Source organism: Carcharhinus amblyrhynchos, chromosome 15 (assembly GCF_965287045.1).
Source record: "Carcharhinus amblyrhynchos chromosome 15, sCarAmb.v2.hapA, whole genome shotgun sequence".
Taxonomy (NCBI): Eukaryota; Metazoa; Chordata; class Chondrichthyes; order Carcharhiniformes; family Carcharhinidae; genus Carcharhinus; species Carcharhinus amblyrhynchos.
Genome location: NC_137338.1, coordinates 56,628,613 through 56,651,196, shown reverse-complemented (window position 1 = coordinate 56,651,196; position 22,584 = coordinate 56,628,613). Strand labels below are relative to the sequence as shown.

The 22,584-nt window shown below is 38.0% G+C and overlaps 1 protein-coding gene across 1 annotated transcript in view; it reads right to left on the bottom strand.

Moving 5' to 3' along the window:
- Nucleotides 1-1,896: 1,896 nt before the first annotated feature.
- Nucleotides 1,897-22,584, bottom strand: part of ccdc191 (coiled-coil domain containing 191) — a 52,727-nt gene continuing 32,039 nt past the window's right edge. Inside the window, exons 8-17 of the mRNA XM_080203983.1 lie at nucleotides 21,515-21,705; nucleotides 16,849-17,089; nucleotides 15,438-15,940; nucleotides 14,199-14,302; nucleotides 12,294-12,376; nucleotides 8,908-9,009; nucleotides 6,630-6,773; nucleotides 5,640-5,792; nucleotides 2,390-2,544; nucleotides 1,897-2,254 (exon numbers count right to left, since the gene is read on the bottom strand). Coding sequence (XP_080060109.1) covers nucleotides 2,116-2,254; nucleotides 2,390-2,544; nucleotides 5,640-5,792; nucleotides 6,630-6,773; nucleotides 8,908-9,009; nucleotides 12,294-12,376; nucleotides 14,199-14,302; nucleotides 15,438-15,940; nucleotides 16,849-17,089; nucleotides 21,515-21,705 — 1,815 coding nt within the window. The 3' untranslated portion in view covers nucleotides 1,897-2,115. The remainder of the gene's footprint in view (nucleotides 2,255-2,389; nucleotides 2,545-5,639; nucleotides 5,793-6,629; nucleotides 6,774-8,907; nucleotides 9,010-12,293; nucleotides 12,377-14,198; nucleotides 14,303-15,437; nucleotides 15,941-16,848; nucleotides 17,090-21,514; nucleotides 21,706-22,584) is intronic.

Genomic DNA, 22,584 nt, shown 5'->3' with positions numbered 1-22,584 from the left:
ATGTTTTTACAGAACTTTTAAGTAAATAGGATCACTAATTTTCTTCAAAGGTGTGGTTGATTATTAGGCACTAGTATAATTAATTTTAATGTCACTTGAGGCACTCCAGAAAGATGATGTGCTGTTAATCATTTCGTAACTTCTGAAGATGTTTCACTAACCAATGCTAACTGAAATGAAATGATAGCTAAAATGTTTAAAATTATTGGATACAATTCATATGCTTAGTTACAAAAACATACTTTTTAATTAAGTTTTCTCAAATGTAAGTTTAAAAATGCTACATTTAGTCTTGGGCAGGCATAATGCCTTAAATAATCTCGACAGGTAGAAACAGAGTTAGTGCTCCTGTTGGTCTTCCATATGCCTCAATACGATTTCATGAATTTTCTATCTCTCTGTTAATGCTGTCCATTGATGCAACCCTCAACATTTATGGTGTATGGGAGCCTGGCATTAAATTTTAGCTGATGTGTGTTGTGAATTACCCTTTGGTTAAACTTTGCTGTTAATGTAAAACATCTATGCACCTTGATTGTGATTTATGGAAAACATTATGTTGTAATTTATTAAGTCAGCCAAGTATTCCCACAGGACAGTGCTTGAAGCATAGCAAACTAGAATTGATTTGATGAAAATAGCCAAAAAAACTTAATTTGTGGGAATGGACATTAGGTGTGTGATCTTACTGAGAAATAAAGCAACAAATGCTGTAATTTCACTGTGATCATGATTCACACCCAAATTTGACAATCTAATCTATTTACCAATATATGCAATGTTCCTTTAGTTACAGTTGATGGACTAAGGGAAAACAAAGAGCACTTTTTGAAAGTAACTGATACCTATTGCAATACCTAAAACACAGCTCAAGATATTTATCTTCCAGCTTCAGTTTTATAGCATGTAGGATCTTAATTTTACCCTTAGATAAGTCTTTTAGAGCTAGACAATTCCTATTCAAATAAAGAAAACATGTTTGAGTCAAATATGTATACTATGTACAATTCATTGATAAGGTTTAGTATAACTGGGACTTTTAGAAAATTGTAGCACTTAGATGACAATCTTAATCAACCTACAAGATTTGTTTTAGAAAGAAAATTTTTTTGCAAAACATGATTGGAACTAGATTAGCAATCAAACTCTGAATATCTTTTAAAAATCAGATTCTTTCTTAAGTATAGTTTCCCATGAGTATCTAAACAATAAATAACATGCAATGATATGTTTGTGTAAATGGTGATATATAGGAAAGGGCCATTTTTAAATTGATGTCAAACATTTTTTTTAAAATCACTTTAAGTTTTCTACAGAATTCTTTCACTGATCTACATCTACTTCTAATCATTTAAAAAAATTAACTTCTGATCCTCTTTTTAAATTAGATTAAAAATATGAACAGGTAATTTTCTTACATAAATAACTTTAGCATGGTTCTTGTTAAACGTGGATTGTCGTGAAATATCAAGAATCCTTTTGCTAAGTGATTAGAGCATATGTTTAAGCTCCTGTACATTACGGGCAGGTTATTTGCTTCACGTTAAAGAAAATGTTCTCTAAAGACAGTTGGTTATTACAAAAAATATTCATGTGGGACTTCATTCATTGTTTGCATTTTAATGGTGCAAACATGGTTTCCTCAATTTATAAGTGGGAAGATACAACTTGTCATGAAATCTGCTTTAAGGAAGCATTTGTTGGAGAAGCAAATATTGCAAAAATATTGCTTAGTTTTTGAAGTTATATCCGTGTAACCCTCTATGCTATTGAACCTCACCAGATTTGTAATTGTATAAAATTTGGTTAAATTATTTATTTATTTGCAATTGGGATTTGTTTTATTTCATGAATTCTCCAAAGATCAAAATGCAAAACTTGTTTTAATATGCTGAATGTTTTATTGTTTATAAATACATCAATAAAAATATTTCACTGTTCAAATTTTTTTAGTGTTAATGTCAGTATAACTTTTGGACTCCATCACCAAGTATAGAAGTTGCTGCTGGAATGATCTTCCTGCTGCACTGGAGTTCTTTTCATTGCTTTGAAGAATCTTCTAACTGGGTGATGCATTGTTCCTGTACATGGCCAAGATCCTCCTCAAACTTTAATTTAATGTGATGTTTGAAAATCGGGTAGAATTTCGGCAACTTTTTTCCGAAAATGCTGTATGCGTTCTTCCTTTTTAATCTCTTCCTTCGCGAGTATTGGCAAACTCTTCCATGCTCTGAAAGCTATCTTGACCATCCTCCTGCATATGGGAATACAGTATGCGATGAAAAAATGCAGTACATAAATTGTCATTAATTTAGAAATATTCAATTGTTATTGTGCAGGTTAGACTCACCAAATATAACTAATTTACAGCTGCAAAGAGTTCTATTACCTTTGATTATGTTCTGCTCCAATTCTCTCCTTTTCCCACGATGCAATCTTTTCCTCTGACACATAACCAAACCAGGCAATAAAAGTGGACTTTCTTAGAGCTGTCCGATAGTGTTGATTTGCTTTCTCTTCCATAATATTGTAGTAATCTTTGCACTGCAAAAATCATATTTTAGAATCATGCTTTGCAAACCATGTATTCAAATTTTGCCACTCAAATGAATCTTTTATAATCCTAGCCTATACACGTGCTTGTAACGCTATGAAACTGTACAGGACGAGTCAAACCCAGTACAAATTGATTAAAAGTATCAATTAGTTTTGTGCCTAGTGACTGGTCAATTGACTCATAGTTTGTGAGGGAGGGGACAAAACCATGTTTGTTGCAGTGGACAGAAGAAAGATCCTAAGGAAAGGGGTTATTTTGAATCATCAAAGAGAAGTCCAAGAAGGATAAAAAAGAAAAGTGTTCAAGAGAGTGTTTTGGGGTTCTTAAGCACTCTGGCTATAGCCAAAACAGGGAATTAAAATCAAGGTCATTCTAATGAATCTTGTCACTGTATTTATCACGCAGAATTCCTTGGCAGAATATTAAAATATCAGAATAGCAACAGGTCTTGATATTTCGTAGATTTTTACCTTGCACAGACCACCAGCCTATTAGCTGCCAAGTTAAATACTGTTTCTTTCCCACAAAATTAATGACAAAGTAATTTCCACATTCAAGTAAATTGGTTTGAAACTTTGTTCAGCTTAACTGCAGGGGTGAAGTTACAGACACACTCAAGTTTTGCATTTACTTGAGATATGGGAATCTTTAACAGTGATATTTCTCTAACAGTTTATTAACCATCTTGAATTCAAAATTAATCAGGTAGTGTCTAATCTCACATAAGGATTTGAAAGAAAAACAAAGTTTTTGTTAAAATGCAATAACTTTTCATTGAATGTGCTTCATGTGACAGGAAACAGACTGAATTCTAATTATAAACAAAAAAAACAATATTTCATTTTGCAAACTAAGAATGTTCCTGAATGAATTTAAGACTGCATTTTGGTAATCTGTGGGGCTTGTGTTTTTTTCAAAAGGAAGTATAGCTACCCATTTTAAGAGCAGTATTGCTGTTTGCTAGAACAATTAGAGATTAAAAAACTTTTCTGTTAATCCATACACCTTTAAATTTGATGTGATGGCAATGCAACATGCTAGCAACATTTGCTCTCAATTCTCAAGTAATTGCTGAGAAGCATTATAAATGCGTACCTACCATTACTCACATCTGCAGCAATTATTTATTAATTACTTGCCATTACAGATGAATGCCATTTGTGTTACAACTTACTTTCCACAAATATGTCACAATCTACCCATCACAAATCTAGTTGTTTCTTAAATGACTTGTAGTGCTTTGTTTTTGTAAGTAACAAGTTAATTCCATGTATTGTTTACTCCAAGAAGTTTTGCCATTTTCTAGTTTGAATTAATTTATTGCATTGGCTTTTCATATAATTTATTATCTTACCTCCAAATATCAGATTTAGCACTCTTATTCTAATGGAGTCATGTTCACTAACAAATTAGTTCAACTAGTATGCAGTCCACAGGTTAGATGCTAAATTGTCCCTTAGTGTCCAGAGATGGATTAACCTTGGTAAATGTGTGGGGCTAATAGGGATAGGGCAGGGGGAGTGGGCCTAGGTAAGATATTTTGTCACAGAATCTGCAGACTCGATGGCCTATAGGGATTCCATGAATTTCTGGTTAGATATCCTGTACAAATTTTGACCAATTTGCACTGAGTTTCTGAACTTGAGTCAGTAAGAGCCACACACTTGGCACCTTCTGTCATCCCTGTGTGGTGGATAATTTATTATAAGTTCTAAAATTTTAATCAATTATCATTTTTAACTTCAGGACAATAGAGCATCAGCCCTTTGTCTTATGAAAAATCTCTAATGAAAGTAACAACATTAATTTCATAGCAGATTGCCAGTTATTTATTTCAATTTTCTTGGTGAGCTCCTTGATTTTACAAACTGTTTCACTACTTGGATCTTTGATCTCTGCAGTTGGAAACAATTTTATTTCTAGTTGGATTGTTTATCACTATTTATTACATTGTGAGGGAAGAGGGCAGTCCAGACTGGCCGCCATACTCCTCCAGTCTCATCAGCACACTGGTGAAGTGTCCCTTATTTTTAACCCCCTAAAGGTTGGGCAACCTTCTCCTTTGTTCCAAAAAGAACAATTCCAGGTTTTCCAACCTAATCTTGTCGCTGAATTCATTTTAACTCTAGAACCAGTCTGCTAAATGTCCTCTGCATTCCCTTAATGACCAGATCTTGGTTAAAATCCTACGCATCCTCCGACAAAAAGTAAGCCAACTGCAGTTGTTGCAAATCTGAGGCAAAGCCTCTAGGAACACTTGGTATTTCAATCAGCGAAAGTGGGGAGAACATACAAGTAGATATTTTGGGTAAAGAATCCACATCCAAAAACTAGAATGTTCTCTCCACAGATGCTAAATAACTTTTCCAGTAGGGGAGGTGGTGGCATAGTGTTGTCATTGGCTGATTAATCTAAAGGTCCAGGCTAATTCTCTGGGGCCATAGGTTTGAATCCCACCAATTCAGGTAGTGTAAAATCTGGAATCATGAAACTACCGTTAGTTCACTAATGTCCCTTAGGGATCATCCTTATCTGGTCTAGCCTACAAGTCCACAGCAATGTGGTCATCTGTAAACTGCCCTCTTGAAATGGCCTAAGTAAACCAAGGACAATTAGGGTTGGGCAATAAATAAAAAACTTTTCCCTCCCTGGATTAAGCAGAACCTTAATTTGTAATGTCACTGCGTCATGCTAACGTATGTCAAATTTCTAGAATTATTCAGCATTTTATAACCTTAATAGTGCATTAAAACTATATACAAGTAATTGCTCTGCATGTTTTGACACATTCTTGGGAACGTGTAGGTTTGATTTTCTTTTCTGTTCACTTCTACTTTGTGATCTGAAGTACCCAAAATTCAATCTTCCATTGACTGGATTACATTTTTAAAATATATTTCAAAAATAATTAAATCATTTTAAAGCTCGACAAAGTTAAAATTATTAATTCAAAAATTTAAGATTTAGTGAAGTCATGAAAAACTTAAATATTCCTTTAATTTTAATTTACCAAACAAAAACAGATTACATTATCAAATATACCACAGTACACCCACAAAATTTGTTGTTGGATTATACTTACCTTTCGCCAACTGTTGAAACACCTTTTAAGAAGAATTCCATGGTACACTTTGTCAGCTTTGACACTCTTCTCAGCCAATGATTCTGTTACATTCTGATGCCAGGTACGTAGACATAAGTGTAGGATTGAAGAGTTGTAATAATCTTCTGCTAGCTATGAAACAAAATAAGCATTCTATATGAGTTACAAGTTGTATTTTACGTGAATTTTAACATAATAAAACACTTTAAAAGTGTTTCACAGGGGACTTATGAAGCCAAGTTTGGCTTGGTCCATGTAATAGGTTTTAAGGAGTGTCTCAACACAGACAAGAAAGGTGTAGAGATTTAAGAAGGGAATTCCAGAGCTTGAGGCCTAGGAAGCTGAAGACACAGGCAGGAGTCGTATGGTATTTAAAATGGGGGGTGGCCAGATCAAAATTAGATGAGCTCCAATATCCTGGGGGGTGGTAGAACTTGACAAGGTTACAGAGATAGGGATTTGAAGGTATAGATGAGAATTTTAAAATCGGTATGTCACTAAATCAGGAGACAGTGCAGGACAGCATGCACCGAGCTAATGGGTGAACAGTATTGGTGCAAGTTAGAACAAAGGCAATGGTTTTTCAGATATCCTTCTGTACCACATCTGTTAACAACTTGAACAACAGATAAATGTGAGGCGACAGTGAGTGAAAGAAATATTTTTTTTTAGGAAGAGATCTCTTTACTCAGCAGCCATAGCAGCAGAGAATTGGATAAATCTCAGACCGAATCCTTCCATGATTGTAAAGCAGAAATCATCTTTGCCAATGTGAATGCTGAGTAATGAGCTCCCCATTTTACCTGTTAGCTTCCATTCAGAGGACAGAGCATTGGGCTCCACTGTAATTTCTCACCTTCGTAATGGGTCTCTGCAATGCTCCCTCATACTTTAGTCCTTTAATATTAATGCCTCTTGAATGCTTCCTTTATTTCTTGGATTTGATTGTCAAAACATAAAAGAAGTTACCTTTGAGTTTTGCCTGGAGATTTTTACAAGTTTTTTCCAGGGTTCTAGGCCCCTCTTTTGTAGAAGAAAATGCTGATGGTGCTTTTCTGCAGCAGACTGGAATTGTCTCTCTTTTTCTAACTTCAGCTGCTTCTCAACTTCCCTCTGTAAAAGACATTTGAAAAATCAGTTATGCATTTGTAAATTTTCTATTGACGTAACTGGGTTTGGTTTCGTAATTAATGTTGGGGTTTTAAGATTTTAATCAAACAATGAAAATAAATTCATGAAAGATCACTTGAAGCATAAAGCAAGGAATAATCTTTCTAGTATAAAACAAATACCAGTTTTAACCCTTCTTCCTTTTATTTTCCCTTTCTCTTAGTTGTCAGTAAATGGGGGCAAACAGCACCACCCAGTTGCAGAGACAAAACACTGCAGTTATAGAATCTCCATTCCATTAGAAACATCGAGGAAATTGTGATTTCAAATGTTTAACATTTAAGTGAAAACTTTTATTTTTCAGTTATAAAGACTTTGAAAGTTATTCTAAAATGGTCTGTACATTCTGCAGCTTCCATTCAGATAACAGCTTAACCAAATCAAAAAGTGTAAAAGTAATTTGTGCATTTGTTGCATCTATAATTGTGATGTTCAAGTGTTCACGGCCTTTCAAGCTAATGCAACAATCCCTACCACTGAACCAGTCCCTGCTCACGGAGCTAGTCAAAAAAATGACTTTTCACCAACCTTGTTCATTCAGGAGGGTACATCATGATAAGGCACCCATGGTCATGTTAATCCACTAGTCAGTTGATGCCATAGATCTACATTTCTGCTGCAGGTCTTAATAGATATTGTGCTCTCTAAAGAATTTTCTTTTCCACATAAACTTCCCTCTGTAAAGACTTGTGTTTCTATACTGCCTTTTACAGAGCTTGCACCAAATCAACCAGTGCTTGTTAATCTAAACTGGTTCCCAGTTAAACAACGCTTCTTTACCTGAGATTCTGAAACTTTTATTCCTATTTTAAAGTCATTTCATGGCCTAGTTGCTGCCTACCTTTCTCATCTCCTCCAGCCTTCCAAGTTGTCTGCACTCCTCTAATTTCAAGCTTCTTAAGCATACTCTCCAACATTGTCTTTAGCTGCCTAGGGCTTAAATTCCAGAATTTTTAACTCTCCCCATCCCCATAAACCACTCTGCCACACTATTTCTCTTTCTTCTTTTAAGACACTCTTTGAAATCACCTTTCTTGACTAAGCTTTTGGTCATCTGCCCCAGTATCATCATATGTGGCTTGATGTCATACTTGTTATATAATGTCTCTGTGAAGAACCTTGAAATGTTGAAGGTATCAGGTAGATACAAGTTGTTGTTGTGCTTCACCCCAGTACCTCAGAATTCCTGTTTGGCCTTGTTCCTGTCGCATATCAATTGTGTTCAGTTACGCGACTTAATTATTTTGATTCAGGGGAGATTCTGCATTTGGGCTTACATTAATTAAAAGCACAGCACCTTGGCCAAATTAGAGTTGAGCATAACTTGCCGACCAAGCCTGGGCATATAGTTTAAGTTTTAAGTGTTTTGCTTTACTTACAAAATTTTGAATTACACAGGATTTTACTTGGGTCATTCATACTAATACTTTGAATTAATGCAGAGTAGTTTCAGCACTACTTCTGAGGAATTATGTACTGTATTCAAGAGACGGCTAGATGAAGTACTTGGGGCGAATGAGAGCAAAGGTTATGGGGAGAAAGCAGGATTAGGCTATTGAGTTGGGCAATCAGCCATGACTATAATGAATGGCAGAGCAGGATCGAAGAGCCAAATGGCCGCCTCCTACTCCTATCTTCTACGTTTCTATGCAATAAACCAAGGTGCTTTATACTAGGTTCAGTTTCATTACTATCTAGTAAGGAACCAGATTTAAAAAGTTTGGTGGCAATCCTCTGTACTTTTGGAGATAACTAAATTTTATATATTATTACTGACAGTTTAGTTAATTCTGCTAGTCAGAGAATGAAATGAACACTTTTAGCCTCAGAACTATTTAGTCCCACCTGCAAAGAGGACAAATGAAAAATGATACAGTCTAGACTAAAGTAAAATACTGTTAACAGTCCTTCAATGTGTGCACAGTGAACGCAGAAAATTCATACGAAAATTACATCTTTCCACTTAATCGGAAATGTTTCAGTTACATCTAAATAAATCATACAAAAATACACAATTTCAGTACTCTGCACGTTGGTTGAATAGCAGCTATTACAAATATTCTTTTAAAAGTCAGACCTGTCTTTGCAATCTTCTCTCCTCACGCTTCTTTTCTAGAGCTGCCTGTTTCTCAGCTTGCAGCTGCCTCTCCCGCTCCTCTTCTTCTGCTCGCAGGTGAGCCTTAAATCAACCACGGAAAATAAAACATTCTGAAGTCAAGCAATTTATTAATTTATAGCTTCAAGCTCAAATCTACCATTCCTGAAGTATTAAACTGCTTTTCCAAAATGTGCTCAAATGGATCTTGTTTGTGTTGTCACTTACACTCTCAATACAAAGCTTGCTTGAGACAAAGTCTTGACAACCTGCAGACGCCATGATTAGAAAGTGAACAATTTAGAAAAGAGGAGAATGTCACTTTTACTTGTTTTCTTATCTCTACATGCAGCTGCCAATGGTACAATGTAAAGTCCTACATCAGTAATGGGTCACCAATCATTACCTTTAAAAATTATAGAGAAAACAAATAGTAAAATGTTCTGTGATGGAACCACAGTGTAATATTTAAGCTTAGTAAGCTTAAACACTTTTCACAACATTATGTGTGGAGATAAAAGTGACGCCATCATTTTGGCTGAACCAGAATCCTTTGCTTATAAAGAAAAGATTTATATGGCAACTTGAACAACCACTAGAGGTCCGGTGAAGTACAGTCAATTAAGTATTTTCTAACATATAGTTACTGTTCTAATGTAGGAAACCTGGTAGTCTATTTGCACACAGCAATCTCCGACAAACATCAAATCTGTTCTTGTCTTGGTGATTTGGGATAACCGTTCACCGGTACACCAGGGAAGACTGTATCACGTGGCATTAGTAATCCAGAGGCTCAGAAAAATACTCCGGTAGCATGGGTCAAAGCTAATGGAATTTAAAAAATCTAGTCTCCATAATAGTGATCATGAAACCATTGTCAATTGTTCTAAAAACTCATCTGGATCACTAATGCCCCTTTCAGGAACCAAATTTGCCATTCTTACCTGGTCTGGCCCACATGTGGCTCCAGACCCACAGCAATGTGGCTGATTCTTAACCAACCTCTGAAATAGCATAACAATCCCTCAAGGACAACAAAGCAACATCTGTATTCCACGAAAGAATAAAAAAACCCCTACTCTTGTTTGAAATAGTGCCTCCTTCATTCATTTAACATCTCATCAGAAGGACAGCGTTCTGACAATGCATCACATCCTCACTGAAGGGTTAGCCTAAGTTCATGCACTCAAGTCATGGAGTGAGGCTTGAATGCACCAAGGTACCAATGTTATCAACTGAGCTACAGTTGAGAACTGAGGGTTACACCCAGTTTTAAATAACTGCAATGCATTTTAAAAATATTTTATTAAATATATTTCATCAAGAATGGCTTTAAAAAATGTCTGCTGTAGTGACTAAGTAGCAAATGGATAAACACATTATCCTTTCAACTCTGGAACCTAGCTTGTAACTCAGCATGAAGATCTCAAACCCAAACCTTCCTAAGAGCAACAATCCTTGTCAGCCCCACATTTCTTCCAGAATCTCTGAGCCTGGCTTTTCCAGAGATGCTTTCACGGGCTCCAAGTGGGATACAGTTGGGATGCAGACTGTCAAATCCCCTTTTTAACAGCACTAGTTTAAATGTCCAGTTTGAATGTTAGAAAACTAAGTTTTAATCTAACATTTCTTTAGTAACTATCCAAGTACATATATCATAGGTGTTTGAAGTCTCAATCTCTAATTCCAAGTCACGGAGGGACCCGGGGGAGCTGGGAAGCTGTGCATCAGTAACTGAAACTTCCCAGCCAATTGCCACATAAGTCAGCATGTCAGAACTTCCATGAGGTCATGACACACAACTCAGTTGTACGTCTAGTCTTTGATGGTCCAGAGATTGGAAGATTTGGGAACCCTGCTCACTAGCTACAAGGTATCCATGCAGAATGAATGCATTATCATAGTAAAAGATACATATTTGTTCATAAAATCATTGAGATACATAGCACAGGAAAAGGCCTTTTGGCCCAGCAAGTTTGTGCTAGCCCAAGTCAGACTACATAATTATTCTAAATCCCATCGTCCAGCAATTGGTCTATAGCTTTCTATGCCTTGGTATCGCAAGTGCACTTCTAGACACTTAAATGTTACCAGGGTCTCTGCCTTCATCATCCTTTCATGCAGTGAATTCCAGACTCTCACCACCCTTTGGGTGAAAAAGGTTTTTCCTCACATCTTCTGTAAACCTTCTGCCCCTTACCTTAAATTGATGCTCCCTAGTCACTGGCCCCTTCAACAAGGGGAAAAATTTCTTCTTGTCCACTCGATCTATGCCCTTCATAATTCTATACATTTCAATCATATACCCCTTCAGTCTCCTCTGATCCAAGGAAAATGATTCCAGCCTATCCAATTTCTCTTCGTAATTAAAACTCTCCACCACAGGCAACTTCCTGGTAAATCTACTCTACACCCTTTCCAGCGCTATCACATCCGTTCTACAATGTGGATTACAGAATTGCACACAATACTCTAGCTGTGACCTAACCAATGTTTTATACAGTTGCAGCATAACCTCCCTCCCTGCTCCTAAACTCTCTGTCTTAGCTAATAAAGGCAAGCATACCATATGCCTTCTTAACCACTTTATCCATCTGCCCTACTATCTTAGGGGACCTGTGCACTTGCACACCAAGATCCCTCTCGACGCTTTCCAGGGTGCTGCCATTCATCATGTATTCCTTTGCCTTGTTCGTCCTGCCCAAGTGCATCGTCTTACACTTATCTGGATAAAATTCCGTTTGCCACTGATCAGCCCAACTGACCTGCTGTTTAGTCTTCACTTAATCCACTCGAGGCTATCTTAACTCCATGTGAAACTAACTGCTTCTGGGATGTTCTGTTCGATCAGGCACTATTTTCTTTAGAATTCTTGATGTTATATTCATGTATCAGGTACCCATCTTAGAGTCAGGTATAGAATGCAATTATTTGCTCTATATACAATGTTACATATCAATCTTAAAAGCAAAATATTGCAGACGCTGGAATCTGAACCAAAGACAGAAAATGCTGGGAAATCTCAGCAGGTCTGACAGCATCTGTGGACAGAGAACGGAGCCAACGTTTCAAATCTGGTTGGCCCTTCGTCAGAGATAATCTTAGCTTATCTTAACTTTAAACCTACTGAGACTTCCCAGCATTTTGTGTTTATGTATCTATCTGTTCAATCAATTGTAATTTTTATGCATAGTCATACCATGCATGCTATTTGATTGGTATTAAAATTAAATTATCAGCCTCAAATGTTTTAATATAATTTGATTAATAGTTTAAACTATTAAAGAAAATAGTTAAACTAGAAAAGTAATAAGCATAGGAATAAATGTAAATGTAAAATATTGTCATACTATTTTCTTTTTACTTACAAGTTTCTCTTGCTCCTTTCTTCTTTTGATCTCCTCCAGTTCTTTTCTTCTTTCCATGCGCTGCTTTGCTCGTTCCTCCATTGCTGAGAAAATATTAATAGGAGAGAAAACAGGAAAATTAGTAGTTCATCACTTGATTTGGTGATCACTAATACAACTAGCCATGACATTATACAATACAGTTTGTTTGCACACAATTTTAATATTATGGTTACATAGAGAAATGTAACCGACTTAATTTAACGTGCATCACTGGATTACTGAAACAGTACGACACCAAATCAGACCATTTGACCTGGCCAGTTCTTGCTGCTGACTAACTTTCACATGAACACAAATTCTAATATTGCTTCCTTAATTAAACTGAATTATTACAAGATTGATCATTTCCATTCAACTTTAATTTTTACTGAGTCTTACCAAGTTTTTAGTAATTGGGCCCATTATCTTTATTTTGCTGAGTAATTTCTCCTGTATCGGATGTGTAATCTTTACATGGTCAATGAGCTGATGTTAGAAAAATAGCGAACTAGCATCTGCTTTCGCAGCAGGATCTACCAAGGAACTGGAGTATTTTCAACTTGGTAATACATAATGAGACTTTCCCTACTCATTTCTATTGGGAGCTTGGGAGAGTTTTTAAGTTTTTGTCTCCTCTTCTGAACTTATCATTTTGATGGGTATAGTTCTCTACCTGCTGGCAAACCTTCAGTTAACCTCATTGCCATTCATCATAGGGACTATAGACTGAAAGAGCCAGCAGGCAATTGAACCACAGCTGAGATATAACAGCTGAACCAGATACGGCACTTACTCAATGTCCATTCAGGAGTGGAAAGCTTAGCAGAACTTTTTCTCTCATTGAATCTAATGCTATGGAAAGTATTGTAGCATGATTAACTGGTCAGAAATTTATAGAGTATCATTGTTTTTCCTGATTTAGAGTTTGGCTGAGATTAACTTAAAATACAACTTATACTTTGTGTTTTATCATGCTTAGTGGCACATAGGGGCATAGTGTCCAACAAGGGGCATACACGCAGTGGGTCATGCGAGGGCTGCTCTCGGATGTTTCGAGAGTAACCTAGGGTTTCACGTCGTTAGTGTACGCTTAAACTGGACCAGCTGACGGGCAACACGACAGCTCAGTGACAATCACTGTTTGCTGTGCAGATATATGGATTTGGGCCAGTGTCTGTGGGAGTTTGCGCATTCTCCCCGTGCTTGCGTGGGTTTTCTCCGGGTGGTCCAGTTTCCTCCCACACCCCAAAGATGTGCTCTTAGGCTGATTGGTGTAACAAATTATCCCTAAATTAGTCTCCCCTCAATCTGGTTTCCAATGTGGAGTGCCATAAGCGCAGACAGGGGTCATGGGTGGAAGAGGGGACTCGCAATGTTGAATTGGCGGCGCGGGCTCGTAGGGCCTGTTTCCCGTGCTGTGCTGTTCTTTGTTCTATAAGGCAGTTTCCACAGTTGTTTTTTTTACCCGGAACAGGCCGCCAGATATTACCAGGGACTATAGCTTGAGAGACATCACTTTGCTTCAAGTGTGATTGATCAAGTCATTCTCCCATTTACCATATGTCTAACTAAAGGATTTACAGATTGATAATAAATCTGCCTGGCCATGTTAAGAATGCACCTTTCTGGCCATCAAGTCTTGGAATAGGGCTGGAACCTAGAGCTTCTGGCTCTGAAGTAGAGGCATTACCCATTGCGCTACAAGACCTCCTTTTGCACAACTAAGTACATCACAAGAAGAATAAAAAGTAAACTAACAGAAGATTTGATTGCTGTCATAAATTTGCAGCAGTGTATAGTGTGCAGAAACAAGGGACCCACTAAAAGAAAGGATATTAAATGACTTGAAACACCAAACTACCAGAACTGGAAAGCATAGCATACCTCTGACAATTGGATGAGGTGAAATCAAATTATGAGTGGTTTTGCTGCAGTTGGTACTGGTTCTATGACAACTGGATTCCCCAGCCAATGAAGAACTTGTCAACCTAAGCAATTTCACACATTCTTTAGTAAATTGTAAACAGGAGAGAGAAACCTCTCAACATCACATTCTAGCAATGCAGAGAATGCAATTAAATTTTACATTTTACTACATTAATAAAATTCAGTTGAACAGATTCCTGGTTCTCAGGAGCATGCAGAAAATACTAGAATACTTTCTGCAACGTGAAGCTGTTCTTCCCTACAGATGCAACTCGGTTTTTTTAAACATTTTCTAGGGGACCTTTTTTTAAAATCATCCTCTGAAATTTCTTCAAATTAATTGCACTGGAGTTACACACTGGCAGATCATAGGAACCAATTAAGAAATGACTAAATTAAGCCACTGCTTATTCATAGAATCCCTACAGTGCCGATGGAGGCTTGCACCAACCACAATCCCACCCAGGCCCTATCTCCGTAACCCGACTTATTTATTCTAGCTAATCCTCCTGATATCAAGGGACAATTTAGCATAGCCAATCCACCTAATCTGCACATCTTTGGAGTGTGGGAGGAGATCGGAGTACCCAGAGGAAACATCATGCAGACACAAGAAGAATGTGCAAACTCCATACAAACAGTCACCCAAGGCCAGAATTGAACTCAGATCTCTGGCACTGTGAGGCAGCAGTGCTAACTACTGTGTCACCATGCTGCTTAATGTTTAACTATTGAAATGGTGGTGGGTGATGCTCATCTATGATAAGATTTACATTCTGAATGGTGACAGTTGAATAACAACGCAGTTCCTCGTTTACAAATTCAAACAGGCAAGAAGCAGTTTTACTATATCAATATATTTACAATTGTTGTTTCAGAGGTGTATTTTTTTGCAATGTGTATCTTTGTAAATAAAAGTTTATATAGTACGTAAAGATTAGGTTCTACTTCTATCCTTCACCACCTAGGTATCTGGAATAGGACAATATACACACAAATTCCACAAATCGATCTAATGGCTTTTAATGTGCATCTACTTAAGTAGATGAAATGTTATGGTGTCCACAATTTGGGTCACAGAAAGATAAGATCTGTTTTACTTAAAACCCCTTCATATCTGGAGTTAGAAATGAAGAAATGTTGTCTATATACTTGGAGTTAAACATGAAGAGATGCTGCCTAAAAGGATAACATTACCTGGACATATGCACAGCAGTGCCTTTCATTATAGACTGGACATTTCCAGATCGTCTTCTTCCTTGAAGACTGGGCTCTGTTTGCATCTTTTGTACTGCATTATCAATTGTTGCAGTAATGGCTGATGCTAGTTTTGCCTCTTGCTGCAGTATTTTCAAGTGCTCATTACTTTGAAGCTCTTCAATTGTTCTCTGTTGTTCCTGAAGTTGCTTTTTTTGTTTCTCAATGAGTTGCTGTTGGAATCTATGGCGATGTTCAAAGTGGCCCTGAAAATGCTGGATCATTTTGCCTGCAGTGGGAGAGTTGAGTATTTGACTTTCCTGGTCCCAATTTGAGAATTTATTGGTATCTTGCATGTGTGCTCGCTCCTCCGGGCTCAGTGCGGCATGCTTACGAGTAACTTGCCAAGCAAATTTTGGGCTTGCAGCTCTGGTCCGCTGACTTTTGTTGCTCTCTTTCATCTGAGAATTGACTGCAGAGGGATCCTGTTTCTTCATTTCTTCCTATATTAAATACATTGTGAAATTTAAATCTTGCATACAAAAGAAAAAGTCTTTCAATGTGTGTGATTCATATTGAAAAATACATAGGGTCTGAAATTTCCTGAGAAATTCCATGTCATTTTAAGTGCAATGGAATGGGAAATCTCCATGTTAGTACATTGCAGCCCTGACCCCCATCCCTGATGAAAAATGGCATTTGCCATTTATGACATTCGATGTATTTCGATTTTGGCAGGGCATGGGGGTGAGGAATTTTAGAGAAGAACATGACGCTGCACCAAAGCAGTCAAGTTGTGAGGATTAGCTGTTAAAAAATTTTTGTTTAATTATCCATTTTGGAGTACCTGCTTTTCGAATGGTAACTGATGACTCTGTAGACCCTAACACTTCGAGCAGAGAGGAAGAAAGATGGAATTAGTGCCAAAGCCTTTGTTTATGATTTACTTCGACTTGTTTATTATAAAGAAAAAAGGAAAAGATTATACTTATGCATTGGTTGTGGCAATTATTTGTGCTTTGTGATTGTATCAGACTATAAGAACTGATGACGGGTACTCACTAATGATTATAAACAATAATGAAAATCTTTTTACATATGAAAACTTTTTTGTGCAAGCATTTGGACATTTCAATCCATTGCTGTTACAATCTTGACTGAATCATACTCTAAATGCAAATTGTATCACTGAGCAGACTTCTAACCATTCAAATTAATAACAGTTGTAAAACATATTAAGGCTGCAGTAAATTAATTCATTCATAGCTATGAACGATAAGATCTAGTAATAGTTTCTTCAAAAACTGCAAGTAAAAGTGTAAAATTAACCCGATTTAGGTTAATTTAGTACATTATAATGGTCTAATTTCACACAAGTGCAAATAAATAAAGGGCTAGATTATCCCCTTACCACTTGCTGAGTAGCATCAACCTGCTGTGCCTCATTTAAGCATTTTGAAACTCTGCTGGGATCTGCTGACAATTTCCCTGAACATGCTGAGTCCAATAGTGCGGCCATCTTTTGCTTCGTCTCCTCTTTTCTTGCCTCCAGCTCTCTCCTCTCTTTCTCAACTTTACACCACAGTTGCCAGTTTGTGAAACAGTAACTGAGTCTGCGTTTTCGGTTACATTCTGTTGCAAGTTGGTTTTTTCTATGGACAATAGAGAGAGCGTGTTTTAATCCTTTCAACCTCATATAAATCTAGTCTGGCTTCAATAAAATGTCTTCATGTAAATAAAGGAGCCAAATATAGTTTAAACAGTCGGGGGAAAAGTATCGTATGGTGCTGTCACCATTTTATGGGGGCGGCGGGCGGGGGGGGGCGCCAATAAAGGGAATGTCAAAGGGAGAAAAATAAATTCAAATTTAACTCAAGCTATTTTAGTGAAAAAAAGCATTTTAACATGAAACGCTTAATTCATCACCTGAAATTATTTCCACTACTAATCACTAGTACTTCACCTTAGTGTTGCATTATTCAAAATGAACTCTGATTCATGTCCCAGAAGTTTATTATGTTGCAATGTTTTTACTAGGATGGCAGTGAAATTTAATGGGCCATAACTTCCCTGAAGTGGCAAATCAGTCTTGGATTGTCACTCCATGCCCATGTAGCTGAGATAAAGTCCTTCAGTGCCTGTCTTGCCTAGCCTCCCTAACTCAGGCCAGACCAGATACAAGCAATGCAACAGATCCCCAGCTCCAGCATTGGATCCTAAAAGAAGTGGAACAAAGGAGGATGCACACACTTTTTACAGAACTAACTGCTATAAAGTTGAAAGGCAAGTATCTAATGGGATGAGATTTCTTTTTGGGGGGTGCAGTGTGATCCTTTTCTCTATCCTCTCACATGAGCTTGCTATTCTATGCATGTATGAGAACTCAACAATCTTATATCTATACTGTTAATTACCCAAGTACTGTATTTGACTATGCAAAAGTGACTTAAAAAAGAGGAAAATATTAATATGTTTCGGGGTTGACTCTCAATACTGTTCCTATGAAGCTGGAAAGCTTTGCCATTTTTGCAGAAACAGACCAGATCAAATTGATGGGCAGTGTCAATTGCTACTTATCCTAAGGAATGAAATTTGAATACTGTACAATTTTTCCAATACAACCCAATAACCCAGATCTTCCAGTCTCCAGATTGTCAGAGACCAGACGTACTAACCCAAGATGCAAGTTGGGACCCCCATGGAAGTACTGCCATTTTGATTCATTGGGAATTGTCCAAGGAGGTTTAAACCTCCGATGGGCAATTCCCTTGATTTCCAAGACCCTCTGAAATAGTCTTCAAAGTTGAACTAGAAATGAATACTTTGGATAGTTCCCACATACTTACCTGAATAGTTAGCCAGGAAGTGTTAGACAGAACAATCCTAGTCTAACGCCTGAATAATAGTATAACTGACTCCTAATCACTCACATCTACTTTCCCACAACCCTTGATAAATGGGCAAGAAGATGGCAGATGGAATATAACGTGAAAAATATAAAGTTATCCACTTAGGTAGAATTACTTCGATGGTGAGGGATTGGGAAGTGTTGATGTCCAAAGGGATTTCGGTGCCCTTGTTCATAAGTTACTGAAAGTGAACATGCTGATGCAGCAAGCAACTAGGAAGGCAAATTGCACATTTGGCTTTTATTGCAAGAAGATGGAATGCAGGAGCAAAGAAGTCTTGCTGCAATTGTATAGAGCCTTGGTGAGGCTGCACCTGGAGTATCTAAAGATATGTAGGTTAGGGGGATTAGCGAGGTAAATACATGGGGTTACAGAGTAAGCCTGGGTTTGAGTCAGTGCAGACTCTTTGGGCCAAATGGCCTTCTTCTATAGGAACAAAGTTCTAAGATTCTGCGTTGTAGAGTGGCAGCTTTGCCTTTTTAAACTTGTCCAGGTAAGCGGGTAGTTTTCAGTCTGATTAACATCAGAAAGTGGTTCCGACGTTGATTGGATGATTTGAGCCATCGTGAAAACAACAACTAAATGAAATAAATTTCATTTTCAATACACAGGAATCTGGAATAATTAATCAGTATTTTTAGTAGCGTTCTGATTCTACTTTTCTCTTGAAAAGTATACATGAAGGGTTAGATTTTCCTCTAAGTTGCGCAGATTTTCTCAGTGCCATTTACTGAGAACAGACAAATTAGCACAAAGGATTGCAGAATTTCAAGCACAAGTTATGTTCATTGCAAATCAAGTTTCCAGCATTTTTTGCTGCAGTTTAAGAAACATTTCATTGGAAGCTGGACCTGCAGACAAAACTGATCATCTACTTAGATCAAATTAATCACCATTGACAAATTCTTATCAATTATGTCTATGTGTGAGCCTTTGAGGAGGCTCTTAAAACTAAGCTGGTTATTTTGGGTCCCTGGACACTAATAGGTATGTTTGAAAAGTTTTGGAATACATGTTTATTGTACTAAGAAGCTGACTGTACAACACGTTGTAAATTGCACATGATTCAGGAAAGTTTAGGTCATTTATAAATTAGGAAACTCACAGGTAGTGGACTAGATATCAGTGATTAAACTGAATCAAGTTACCAGCCCTATATCAAGGAATTTTTTTTTTAAAGCTGAAAATTATTTTTAAAATTATACTCTAAAAGCACAACCCTGGTTTACGGTTAATTTTCCATTCGGCAAAACGCATTAAAAGTTGAACGAAACCTTGATGGAAAAACCTTCGAAAATATTAATTCATCCAAAGGTGGAAACTCTGCCCCAATATGAATAGTTCTTGAAGAAATAATGATGTGGACATGCTGGTGTTGGACAGGGTAGGCACAGTAAGAAGTCTCACAACACCAGGTTAAAGTCCAATAGGATTATTTGTTAGCACAAGCTTTCGGAGTGCTGGTCCTTCACGCATCAGGTGAGTGAAGAGTTGGGTTCATAAATAGGGCGTATATAAGCACAAGCTCAAGTTACAAGATAATGGTTGCAATGCAAATTTTAAACAGGTAATCAGGTCTTTATAGGTGCGAGGGTTAAGCACAGGTTAAAGAGATGTGAATTGTCTCAAGCCAGGATAGTTAGTAAGATTTTGCAAGCCCAGGCAAGTCATGGGGGTTACAAATAGTGTGACATGAACCCAAGATCCCGGTTGAGGTCGTCTTCATGTGCAGAACTTCGCTCTCAGTTTTCGCTCAGTGATTCTGTGTTGTGTGTTATGAAGGCCACCTTGGTGAACGCTTACACGAAGATCAGAGGCTTGACTGCAGAAGTGATCCCCAACAGGGAAGGAATATTCCAGCCTGGTGATTGTTAAGCAGTGTCCATTCATCCGTTGTCTGCATGGTTTTGCCAATGTACCATGCCTCGGGACATCCTTTTCTGCAGCGTATCAGGCAGACAATGTTGGCCAAGTTGCAAGAGTATACCTGGTGAATGGTGTTCTCACGTGAGACAATGGCATCCATTCAGCACGCCTTGCAGAGATTGCTGTAGTAGAGTTGTGTTTTGTCGTGAACACTGTTCTCCTGAAGGCTGGGTAGTATTCTGCATACAATGGTCTGTTTGAGGTTGGGTAGTTGAAAAATAGTGGGGGTGTGGAGATAGCCTTGGCAAGATGTTTGTTTTCATTGATGATACGTTGAAGGCTCCGGAGAAGATGTTGTAGCTTCTCTGATCCGGGGAAGTACTGGATGGTGAAGGTTACTCTGTTCGCTGTGCCCTGTGTTTGTCTTCTGAGGAAGTCGGTGCAGTTTTTTGCTGTGACGCTTCAGAATTGTCAATCAATGAGTTGAGCACCATATCCTGTTCTTATGAGGGTACCTTTAGTGTCTGTAGGTATCTGTTGTGATCTTCCTCATCTGAGCAGATCCTGTAGGATGTTCCGAGGCATGGTACATTGGCAAGACCAAGCAGTCGCTACAACAACGGATTAATGGACAGAGCTCGACAATCACCAAGCAGGAGTGTTCCCATCCTGTTGGGGAACACCTCAGCAGTCAAGGGCATTCAGCCTCTGATCTCTGTGTAAGCATTCTTCATGGCGGCCTTCACGACAGATGACAACGCAGAATCATCAAGCAAAAACCGCCAAGTTCTGCACACGAAGACGGCCTCAACTGGGATCTTGGATTCATGTCACACTATCTGTAACCTCCATGACTTGCCTGGACTTGCAAAACCTTACTAATTGTCCTGGCTTCAGACAATTTACACCTTTTGTAAATTGCAAACTCAACTCTTCATTCACCTGATGAAGGAGCAGCACTCCAAAAGCTTATGCTACCAAATAAACCTGTTGAACTTTACCCTGGTGTTGTGAGGCTTCTTACTGAAGAAATAATGATTTGTTTTCCTATTAAACACTTTATACAGTGTAACTACAGTGCAACTACAGTGCATTGGTAAGTAAAGTCAACTTGAGATTTTTTTTTATTATGGGGAGCAAGCAGGAAAATGGAGTTGAGACCAGGGTAAGATCAGCCATGATCATGTCAAAAGGCGGAGAAAACTCAGAAGGGCCAAAGTGCTGCCTCCTGCTCCTAATTCCTACATTAGACTACAGATATCATTCCTTTTCTTTAAAAATTGCTTTTTACATCACACCTACCTTTTTTCATCTCGTAGTTCCCTTTCTGTGCGTTGCACTTCTTGCTCCAATTTCCTTCCCCATGCATACATTCTCCAGGCTTGGAAAGCTCGGAGCTGACTCTTCCAATCAAATAAGGCCCTGGCTTTACCCATTTTAATCCTGCGATCCAAAACCAGTTTATACCAAACTGAAAAATGTTTCTGCAAACACTGGATTTAAATGGCAAATGTTAGTTCACTGGCACATTAATGAGGTTTAAAAACAGTAGAGTCGTCTTTACATCATTATGTTAGATAAGGGTTTAATTCCATGTAGATGTGACATGTTGAATTTGTAACATTTGGGAGCTGGACAGGTTCTACTTGTATGGACCAGAGCAGGGCCTGCAGAGAGGATGAGCAGACTACAGTACTGTGGTGCAAGGAGCCACTCAAATTGAGTGAGCTCAATGGAAAGTCACAATTTTGAGGACAGTATTATCTAAGGGGATAGATATTTTATCTGCAGCCAAACGCATGAGTCCGAAATGCTTACAGCCTGTTCAGTATCAGGATTAAGGACATCTCCTCAGGAGTGGACATGAACATGGAGTATGGCAGCAAGAATCCAGCTTTTGTTATCTACTTGGGTACCAACAACATAAGCAGGACTAGGAAGGAGTTCTGCTGAAGGGAGTATGAGCAGGAAGGGGCTAAATTAAAAAGCAGGACTACAAAGAAGGTTCACGAGGATGTTGCCGGGGCTTGAGAAGCTGAGTTACAGAGAGAGATTGAATAGGTTAGGACTTTATTCCCTGGACCGTAGAAGAATGAGGGGAGATTTGATAGAGGTGTATAAGATTTTGATGGGCATAGATAGAGCGAATGCAAACAGGCTTTTTTCACTGAGGCTAGGGGAGAAAAAAACCAGAGGGCATGGGTTAAGGGTGGAAGGAGAAAAGTTTAAAGGGAATATTTAAAGGGCTTCTTCACGCAGAGAGTGGTGGGAGTGTGGAATGAGCTGCCGGATAAAGTGGTAAATGCGGGGTCACTTTTAATATTTAAGAAAAACTAGTACGTGTTCATGGATGAGAGGGATGTGGAGGGATA